Here is an 11015-nt window from a genome sequence, read left to right as displayed (position 1 = left end):
TATATATATATATATATATATATACACACACACACACATATATATATTTATATTATATATTATATATATATAATATATAATATAAAACAGTTTATGATATGTATATATATTTCCTCTTTGATATTTCTAATGAGAACTTATTTTTAAAATAAAGCTATTTTTAAGCATTTTTGTTAAGTGTTTTAAGATTCTCATAAATATAACTACCAATATAGTCAAAAATTTAATAAATAAAATGCTAAGTTATATAGACATATAATTTTCTTACATACATTATCCTCAAGATTTATATGTATATAAATACATATGCTCTACTGACGTAATCTAAATTTTCTTGAAATTATGAAGAAAAAGGTAAAATGTACAATAAAAATCCCCGTTATAACTCAATACTTAAAAATTATTTCATTAATGTAAATTTACGACACTTTCCTTTAAATTAAATATACTCTGTAATTAAAGGGATATAATCATTCTTTCACTATATTATAATATACGAAATATATAACTATTACATAATGAAACACAGTTTCGTGCGCCGACTGTTGCATGTTTCAACGTGAAATTCATTATTGGCAGATAATATTAGAAATTCGTCGAAAATACCTTTTGTACATTTAAAAAAAAAAGTATTGCTTATTTAAAATAAACGAAACGGATGTACATGCTGCTTGCTACTGCCTTACTATTGCAGATATTAATTTGTTAAAGTTAATGCATTTCGAACACCCAGTAGAGAATCTTGACGCAGGTCTGCGCCTGTCAACCAACAGTTGACCTGTGTAGTTAACTGTGGTAGTTGACCGATCGCGCGCTAATATACTTTTCTCGTGTTTTCGTATTCTCTCGTGACTTTTACTCGTTATCACGGAAATCGTGAATATATGAGGTGATGAGAGAACGTACAAAAGGGCCAAACTTCGGACCGCCCAGGTGAGATGTCTGGGTCTCTAAAATATCGCGTCGAGACATAATCTAGGGTAAGGGAGTAGCAACCTCTTGGGGCCACAGCTAGTCACGTGACCCTTCTGTTTACCAAAATGGTGTACATCTATGTTTTACAAATAATTTTCATTTCTTTCTAATATTTGTTCCATTTACTTATGATACATTCAATGAAATGGCAGTGGAATTGCAGTAAACTTACTGCTAGCGTTAACATCTCGTAAAAGAGCAATCGTAGCTGATATTACACTTGCACCGCGTTTGGTTGTTACAAACGAGTGTAGCGAAAGTTTGAAAGTAGCTGTACGAAAGTGTCTTCCGCGTCTAATATCTCAGTGGTTTTTACTGATGGACGTAAATTATTCTGAGTTATTGCGAGCATTCCGAGCGCGTTTTCTCACGTTGCGATCACTGCCATATTAGTTACACGACTTTTCGAAAACTCATAAAACTCATTGACCTATTGAATTACTATTTTTTTTTGCGTTCCCATTTTAGATGACTGGACTCCGTATCTTTATGTAATTACCTTGGTAGTAATTTTGACTGTTTTATTTCGTCGTTTAATATCACTGATGTTGTATTTTTGTTTTATTTTTTAAAGGGGGTGACCGAAGTTACACAAGGCCTAATTTCATTACTGACAATGTTGAATGCACAGCGTTGCAGGTACAGCAGCTATGTATTATATGTATTTCTGTTTTGGAGATTTTTATGTTGTAGATGTTAACGCGTTATATTTATAGTGATTACAGATGATCTCTGATGTAGGTTAGTGCAAGCAGAAAGCACTTTCAAATAGGACATCTCAATGTCGGAAGGTGTCCTAGCATAGCGTTTCATGCTCTGGCCAGGCATTTTTAAAGATGGCCACGTATCAAATTGACTATCAGTGGTTAGTCTTACAATTAATATTTATTTTAGAATCAAAATATTATTGAGTAATAAACTAAGTAGTACTTGATTGAAGTTAATACTGGTGTTCAACGGTTATTTACCATTTTAGGGCTTATACCATAATGGATTCATCTAGGATATCCACTTTCCTAATATCAATTTTATTGATAGTCTATGGCAGTTTCCGATCTTTAAACATGGAACAGGAAGCTAGAGAAAGAGAAAAAGAAAAGGAACGTGATAATTTATTGACTGGAATTTTGAGTAACAGTAGCACAGCAAATGCAGATGGTGCTAATGGAAGAGTTCAAACACTAAATACAATGCATGCTCTTTGTCTACCTCTTGGTGCTTCCATTTCTCTACTCGTCATGTTTTTCTTTTTTGATAGCATGCAAATGCTTGTAGCAATCTGTACAGCCAGTAAGTTTCATAGAATGATAGATTTTATGATTATTATTATCATTCATATAAAAAACAGCATTTAATCAAGGACATTTATTTTGCAGTCGTAGCTGCAGTTGCGTTGGCATTTCTTCTTTTGCCCATGTGTCAATATATCATTAGACCATGTTCGGATGGTAATAAAATATCCTTTGGTGTTTGTGGAAGGTTTACTGGTGCAGAATTACTTTCATTTTCATTGAGTGTGAGTATAGTATGCATATGGGTACTGACTGGACATTGGCTACTCATGGACGCAATGGGTATGGGACTTTGTGTAGCATTCATTGCATTTATTCGATTACCTAGTCTAAAGGTATCCACCATACTCTTAACTGGATTACTCATTTATGATGTCTTCTGGGTTTTCTTTTCGTCTTATATATTCAGCACAAACGTAATGGTTAAGGTAAGTTTCAACAAATTTGCGATAAATGGACGTTTGTATTAAAGTGTTTTATGTATTATTATTTACAGGTAGCAACTAGACCAGCAGATAATCCAGTGAATCTTGTGGCTAGAAGGTTGCACTTAGGCGGTGTAGCAAGAGAAGCACCAAAACTTCCTTTACCTGGGAAATTAGTGTTTCCATCGATGCATCAAGCAGGACATTTTTCAATGTTAGGTCTTGGCGATGTTGTTATGCCAGGCCTGCTGCTTTGCTTCGTTTTACGATATGACGCGTACAAAAAGACTCAATTGTTGCCCGGTGGTTGTGAAACAGGACTTCCACCGCCACGACACATCAATCGCATTAGTTATTTTCATTGTTCACTCATCGGTTATTTTCTTGGTTTACTTACTGCTACTGTAAGCTCTGAGGTGTTCAAAGCTGCGCAACCTGCCTTATTGTACCTTGTGCCCTTTACTTTATTGCCATTGCTCACAATGGCATATTTGAAGGTACTTTTACATAGTACTTCTAATTTCTTTTTATGCAAACGACGTAAATTGTAACGAATGTGATATTTACAGGGAGATTTACGTCGAATGTGGAGCGAACCATTCATATCTCAACAACCTTCCAAACACATGGAAGTTTGACAACAGTCATGGGTTTGTGTATATTACACATTATGGGAGGAAAGCTACTAATAGAATCCCATTGTCACTTATCATAACGTCCTTATTTTTATCAATGTCATTTAATGTAAGTAATTTTTTTTACACATGCGTCTTTTAATGCCACAATGCAAATTACGATTTAATACATGGGAAACGTAAAGGTATACTACACTACGACATTGATTTAATATGATATTAAGAATACAATACAAATTACGACAAAGTTTTTTTATTAAAGTGATAGATAAAGCAATTTGCGGAAAGCATATTTAGAATACTGTCTATTATCAATATGTCATTGGTATTCATTTTGTGTCTTAAATTCGATGTTGAGTAAATAAATGAATTACGTCTAATAGATAAAGTAAATGGTAAAGTAATATACCGTTTACTAATTACTCTTTCATGGTTTAGTAAATACGTAAAAACGTGTTCTGAAATTCACTTAAAAAAAACGGATAGGTATCTCTTTTTTTTTTTAGTTTTACAATGGCTTTACTATACAAATTTTTAATATTTCATAATACACAATTTTTGTATTCCTTCTTTTTTACACTAAACCAATAACACATATACATATTAATAATTTTGCTATAACTCTGTTATAAATGTGTGTGATATTCTCTACGCAGAAAGGTTCTTTTTAATTTATTGTTCAATCAATATCAAACTAATTGTATGTAACATGTAGTTATGGATAGAGTAATTTAATAATTATTCGACGATTTCCATGAAAATCTAGTGAACGTATGTGTGTAGGTTGTGACTTTCTTTTACTTGGAGCTAGCATTGAACAGAGCATTCTCTACACAAACGTGTATATAAATTTTGGTTTTTGTGAACTTAAGAACAAAAATTTACAGTTCGTTATTAGGATAAACAGCAAGCATTTCAACTTGCCAAACATCTTGCTAACTTTGTACAGCACGATGTAAAATTGCAAACAATTTTTAGGGAAATGAAAAGTGGATGTTGTAGAATTTTATTGTCAACAAAAAAAAAAAAATGAGAAAATTGCGTATTTGTGTCTTGATTTTCAAGGACTATTTCGTGATAAGAAAGAAGGATTTATGATGGAAAAATAGAGTTTTAACTAAGCTCTTGCTATGGATGGGCACCAGAAAGACTTTATATGTTTATTTAGAAACAAGACTGAAGGAGAGAGTAAATTGTATGAAAGCCAACATATTTAGAGGTCTCTCAAAAAGATATAATTAATCAATCTTTTTTGTTTAATTTTTCTCAATTTATAATACCATAGATTGATATGATATAACATAATATGATATATAATACAATATTACGCAATGTGTCACAAAGTAAATTAATTGCTTTCATAATTCCTATTATTTACCGTAGATTACGAAGGAATCTAGAATCTAAAAAAAGTTAGTTGTTTACTGTTTGTTTTTATAATACTTTATTCATCACATTCTAAAGATTACGAACGAATTACATATATGTATATTTGAATTTTGGTCTGTGAATATATTTTATGGATAAGAATATTTTAAGGAAAGCGATACGTTTCTTAATCTGTAATGTAATTTGTTTTGCACCTAGAATGGTATAATATGATGATAGGTGCAGTATATCATTGGGTACAGAAATACAATATCTTGTACACCTGTATATTGAGATAGAAAGTAAACTCTAAACTGTAACGTGGATGAAGGAAAAAAGAAAAGAATATTATACTTGTAATCTTGTTCATTAGAAAAATTTCGATATTTCATTTTTCTTTTAAGTATTTTGTCCTTACTTTTATAAGGTTAATAGATTAACGTTAAATTAATATAGATTAATGTACAAACACTAATAATTCTAAACTTTAAAAAAAAGAACAAAAGATTATTTGCATATGTGATTGTTTTTATTTTTTTCTCTTGCTTGTGTTAACGTGGATGAAAGGAATTTAAGCAATTTATACGATATATTAAATATTACACTGATAAAAATACTCCTTTTTATACAATCTAATTAGTTTTTGTATAAAATTGTGATTCTTCCTATACTTTATTCGTTTACCTGTCCATAGCACAAGCAATTTATTCTCATTCATTACTCGTCTAGATGAAGTAATCTTTGGATGAGTCGTACAGAAGAAATATCTACATATTTCTCTCATAAGATATAAGGATATAAGTGACAAAGTATATTTTAACTACTTCCGTTGTAAACATAAAAGAAGAAGACTTGAGATCATCCATAAACTGGATGCGTTTAACTTCGTTCTATTAAAGTTCAGAAAGCTTAAAACTCATTTTATGGTTTGTTCTTCTTTCTATTTCTTCTTTTTTTTTTCTACAATATAGGGTTAATGTTTTCATAATGTACATTTTGAGTTCTTTTATTTCATTGAATGTACATACATACTATATTATGTTAACTCTATGCATTAATTTTGTATCATCAATTTTTCGTTCACTTTGTAATCAAAGATGCGATTTATTGAATAAAATTTTGTTTCAACAAATTTAAGTAGTTAGTTAAACATTTTAGTTAAAAAGAGAAAAGACGATGATGTATATCTTTATATAGAGATATCATGCAATAATAAAATGTGTTTCAATGCTTTCGTTATTAGGGCTGCATCAATAAATTACTTTTTCATATAGGGAAATGATTGTATCATGTTCTTGCTTTAATTCTCTTCTTTAATTAGTATTGCTTTTTTTTTGTACAAACAGAATTTAACGCATAACAATATAGAAAATATCGGTCGATAAGATTATAACTTAGTTTATGGCGAAAATGAAAGATGTGTAAAATTATATTTTTTTCTTTTTTATAAACTCACGTAACGAGCCACGTTTTAATTAACGAGAGTCTTCAAGTCTGATGGATTATTTATTTTGACTAGGATAACAAGTTTCAGAATGGGAAGCATGTACATAAATAACAGACTCGACTGTCCTTCAGTTTTCCCACAAACTAAGTGACAAAAAAATGACATATATTATATATATTATATATATACATATTAGTGATACGATGTATGAAATAAAAAGCAAGGTAAATGAGAAAAATACATTTAAAAGAAGAAATCGGGAATTATAAGTCATAAATAGAATATAATTAAATGCTAAAATAATATAGCTAATATACTTATAAGAGCACTTTGCTTGTACTGTTGCAATTCTCGACTTGCATGTGTACAGCTATGTACATTTTTATATATAATAAAAAAACACGATCGCGCCTCGCGCGTGTTCGCGTGAAATAAGTAAAGTTATTGAATAAACTTACGTGTGTTCTTTTTTCATCACTGTTTACGTGTATTCGGATATATATCATTAAGTACAATTACGATACTACGGAATGAAACGCGAGTAAATAACGTACAGTCTGGGGCATATTTTAGGAGGCAAGGACTCAACGATCAATGAACGTCAATGGCAATCTTTTACAGAATCGTCATACGCTGCTCTGTCTCATCGTCACGTTATCTAAATTTCTCTTGATGCTCTCCAGCTCGTTCATATCAGATACCGAGGACTCGCATTTGTATACAACTAACGAATGATAGAAGTGAACGGCGAAGGCAATGAACACTATAAGGACCGGGATAACTATAATCGTACTGGCAGTGGCGGCTGTGAACGAGTAATCCCAGAATTTCACCCAGCACAGTATAGCCACCTCCACTAAGAACAAAAATAATCCTAACACCGTAGAAAATGCCCAAGCCAACTCGATGAAGCCGCGCATTCTCTCATGAGGAGATTCCGTGACAAGCCGAGATACCTGAAGTTTACTGATGGCCTCGATATTGGGCAACAAATACGTGCTTATCATTAAAGCAAAGATGTGTACTGATACTAAGACGGTTGTGCAAACAGCGAACATCACAAACAGCCACTCCGGCACCGCGGTTGGCTCATTTATTTGCAGCTCAACCATAGCTACCTGGAAAGATAAAAAAAAAAGCAAATGAAAGTTACATCGGATTTTATTACCGGCCAATAAAAACAAGTATCTTCCGAGAAATGTTTCTGTCAACTGATTTATACGATTTGTACGTGCGATTACGAATGAGATCACAGATTCGACGCTATTTGCGAAACCCATTGTAAAATCAATTATGTCTACGTCAAGCCGAGGTGTATTGTTAAAGAAAGTGATATTTGTCTTATGTAATCATAGACGAGACTGAAGATTACACGGAATTGTCGTCCACTTCTGTCTAATGATTTTCAGGAAACGTTGTGTAACCCGTCGTGGATTTTCTGATTATACAAACACAGATTTTCTTGAAATATTTACTCGCTAGAATGTTCAGTAACACGCATTTTGAAATTTGTTATAATGGAATTCCCCCTTCTGTCGCGAAAATTCACTGATTAAAATCAATACACGTTTCTGTTGTCGGATCGATGTCTAATATTTGTGCGCATCGACAATTAGGATCATCAAGGGCCACGTGTGGACGGTTAATAGCTTAATTAATCACCACTGCGTAAACAGTCGTCCGAGGAATTTTAATAGACGATTATATACTACGACGAGAATGTGATGCTCACCATAGCGAAACCGCTTAATAATTCTGACGTTGTTGCAGTTGCTTTCAATTTAGCTCTGCTCATGTGAAGTCTCCTCCATGAGAGACCCTCAGGACCATCTTGTTCTTCCGTCTGCTGTGAGGAAGATGTTGGAGGCACAGGTGGCCCCACACACGTACAACAACATGTGTATGGCATATTATTTACCGAGGTATGACTATTTGATAATGGGAAACTACCCATAGATCTCATATCTAAAGCTACATAACGACTATTCCTGTTCCTTGGCGATAGAACTAATTCACTCTGAGACGGGCATAAGGAGGAGTTCTTGGAGTAACAGGGATAACCGGATTCGCTCGCCTGTCTGGGCAAATAAGCCAGAGAAGTCGGCTTGATTCTTTGTGTACCGTAAGACAATTGGATGAGATCAATCTGAGTCGCTTTGCTCGATTTACTGGCTATTTCTTCGGTGCTCCTCTGGATGGAAACCGTGTTGCCCTTGCTATACCTCTCGTCCGATGTTTTTTCGTCCTGCATCAAAATACTGTTCCTGTTTGGAGACTCTTTTTCAGCTAGATTATTGTTCGGCATAATTTCTTATTTATCTCTCGTTTCCTGTTTCGCTAAACTCCCCGTATCGTCTGTTACAAATGCTGTTTGCCACCTCGTCGCAAAACCAAGTCAAAGAATCCTTACACCGTTTTCACGAACGTCCATCGTTATCATTGTTTCCTTTCCAATGGATTGAGTCACAGCAACGTGCATACATTTACACAATCACCGCGCGACTACCGTGCATTTCAGTTCTTCCACCGCATTCCATATCTGTTGCCCGATCACCGCCGAATTTAGGATTCTTCCTGCAATCAGCGAATTAAACGAAACGTAGAGAGCCCATATCGAATCGAACGATCACTTGTCGATACCATACTATGTACTCTCACGACACTGAACTGTTAATTACATCCGTTCCGGGTGGCAGGCGCGCACACATTTCCCAAGACATTATTTAGAAAGCCATTAATGCGCAAACGGAGCGGTGCTCGTTTCGCAGGGCGAGCAGGACCAGGGAGCAAGCAGCCGCGAGTCTCTATGGTCGAATACATACTAATCGAAACGCGGCGGTTGCATCGCCGTTCAAGCACACATGACGTATTCGTCTGAATCATAACAATAGTATTAATTGCCTCGGAACCATATCGGCTACATAATAACCGGCTACACGGCCTTAACATACGTGAGCTCGCTCTGTGTCTTGTACGTCTTTACTTTCTCACGTGTCTCCACTGAGAGATGCGACTACGGGCAATGACGCTTGTTTTTTGCCGTTGCAATGGTGATACCGGTAAGCGAGGGAGTATCTGGCCAGGTATCGAGACGCTACCGTGTACCACCGGCACAACAATGTAATTAATCACGCCGCAAAAAGGGAAATCCCTCCTCGTAATTGTCACGTAGCGCGCAGTTGACCACTCATTTTATATCTTATTTTTAAATGGAAGTTTATTTGTCTCGATCATCAGGGTGATTTGTTTTCTGTTCAATCATCCTCTCCTTGACACAATTAAAAGTTATTCGACGTAGAGGCGTACATGTAAATAGTTCGAGTGATTTACAATTAGAAATATTGGTTCGTTCGAGCGATAATTAATTATATAACTCACTTTGGATATTTATATATAGCCGCGGTACTCGATTTTACTGTTAGAATTTTCCTATAACGAAAAAATATTTCAGAGGAATTTTAAAATTCGTTGGAATCAATTATATGAGATGTGCATTTTATGCTTGCAAATGGCACGACGTATATTTTTCGCGTGTTTGTATGCAGATAAGTGATGTATTATAAAAGTGGATTCACAGAAACGCGAGGCAACCGAGAATCACCGTGGAAAATCCACTTTCGATCCTGACTACACGGCGAAGGATGAGACGGGAACTTTATTTATGAAAGGTTATTCTTGAGGAAACGCATACGAACCGATACGATCGTCATTGAGTTGTGAACGAACGACAGCTGATATCAATCAGGCTACGAAGTGCATTAATTGTATTTTCAATTTCCATATCATTCAAATAAAAGGTCGTTTATACCAATTGACCATTTTACACAGTTCAAAATTATTCCATGGTTACTATGTATTTCTTTATTTGTATTCTGTGCAGCAGGTGAACGACGATGCAGGACAGGTTTCAAGGAGTCGTGCGTAAATTTGTGCCATCGACGATTTACAAGAAAAGTTTTATCTATTCATGGCCTCATTTGCATAATTGTACGCTCAAAGTTAGCGTGAACTAGACGAGCTGGAAAAACCTAATTGGATTATTTTTATTTTTTTCAAAAGGATCAATATATTTCTAAATATATTTTAAGAAATGATTATTGAATATATTTATTTGTCGATGAGGAAATAGTGTTTGTAATTAAAAGATGTAAGGTTGCATATATTTCAAAGTTAGCGAGAATTAATCGAGTTGGAAGAATCCTGATTAGATTATTTTCACTTTCTATGCGAGGTTTAATATCTTTATCAATATCTTTCTACAAATACTTTTCGAATTTTTTTGAAGATAAAAGAATGATGTTTATAAGTAAGAGAAATAAGATTGGAGATTTATATTATCTTGAGTCAACTGTTTCTAGGAAGGTTTACGGAGCCGAGACTGAGGCCTGAATAAAAGGAGAATAATGATAGACGGAGCAATTTTTTCTTATTTCACGCACCGAACTTTCACAGCTAAACAGGTTTTATACTACTGTCAAATTAAGATCCAGCAGGTATATTTTCGGTTCTATCCATGACAAAAACTTAAAGTATACAATTAACGTTATAACGTCATGTCTCTTATACAGGATGTTCATGCAGATATTTCTATTGTAGTAAAAATGACAATGCATAATTTTTGATTGATGACTGTAATTTGCGAAGAATGTTGTTATTTCCGACTTTTCCTTATTTTAAAATATCGATGAAAGATAATGTTAAGAAATTACTCAAATCTGAGTTTTTTACAAAATAAAATTACAATTAATTCGTAGAATGAATAATTTTTTTGAGTTTACAGCGAGATAACATAATTCTCTTTTGCAGTCTTGCGAGTGTGGTTGCATTTTCTAAGGCGCCAGTGATGTGTATTATTGCGCATTTAACAACACGT

At 34.0% G+C, this 11015-nt stretch overlaps 2 protein-coding genes across 6 annotated transcripts; one reads left to right on the top strand and one right to left on the bottom strand.

Annotated features, from left to right (window-relative positions):
- Positions 1-609: 609 nt before the first annotated feature.
- Positions 610-4357, top strand: LOC100747202 (signal peptide peptidase-like 3). Of its 4 annotated transcripts, none has more exons than XM_003488080.4 (7): positions 610-980; positions 1550-1614; positions 1692-1840; positions 1952-2265; positions 2352-2695; positions 2764-3189; positions 3262-3330. In XM_003488080.4, exons 3-7 carry the CDS (start codon positions 1812-1814, stop codon positions 3328-3330), a joined length of 1182 nt encoding a protein of 393 aa, XP_003488128.1. In that variant the 5' UTR covers positions 610-980; positions 1550-1614; positions 1692-1811. The 4 variants fall into 4 exon arrangements, with proteins under 4 accessions (XP_003488128.1, XP_003488129.1, XP_012238995.1 ...); XM_003488081.4 differs by having other exon boundaries at positions 615-933; positions 3262-4357; XM_012383572.3 differs by lacking the exon at positions 610-980 and adding an exon at positions 1040-1478.
- A 1288-nt stretch (positions 4358-5645) lies between these two features.
- Positions 5646-9262, bottom strand: LOC100747884 (calcium release-activated calcium channel protein 1). Of its 2 annotated transcripts, XM_003488086.4 has the most exons (3): positions 8811-9262; positions 7875-8716; positions 5646-7260 (listed from the first exon to the last, which is right to left on the bottom strand). In XM_003488086.4, the coding sequence occupies exons 2-3, from the start codon at positions 8445-8447 to the stop codon at positions 6769-6771; spliced, it is 1065 nt and encodes a 354-aa protein (XP_003488134.1). In that variant the 5' UTR covers positions 8448-8716; positions 8811-9262; the 3' UTR covers positions 5646-6768. The 2 variants fall into 2 exon arrangements, with proteins under 2 accessions (XP_003488134.1, XP_033175689.1); XM_033319798.1 differs by having other exon boundaries at positions 7875-9262.
- Positions 9263-11015: the final 1753 nt, after the last annotated feature.

Source organism: Bombus impatiens, unplaced genomic scaffold, assembly GCF_000188095.3.
Source record: "Bombus impatiens unplaced genomic scaffold, BIMP_2.2 scf_0217, whole genome shotgun sequence".
Taxonomy (NCBI): Eukaryota; Metazoa; Arthropoda; class Insecta; order Hymenoptera; family Apidae; genus Bombus; species Bombus impatiens.
Note: the sequence above shows the minus strand (reverse complement) of the source record. Positions and strands in the feature narration are given on the sequence as shown.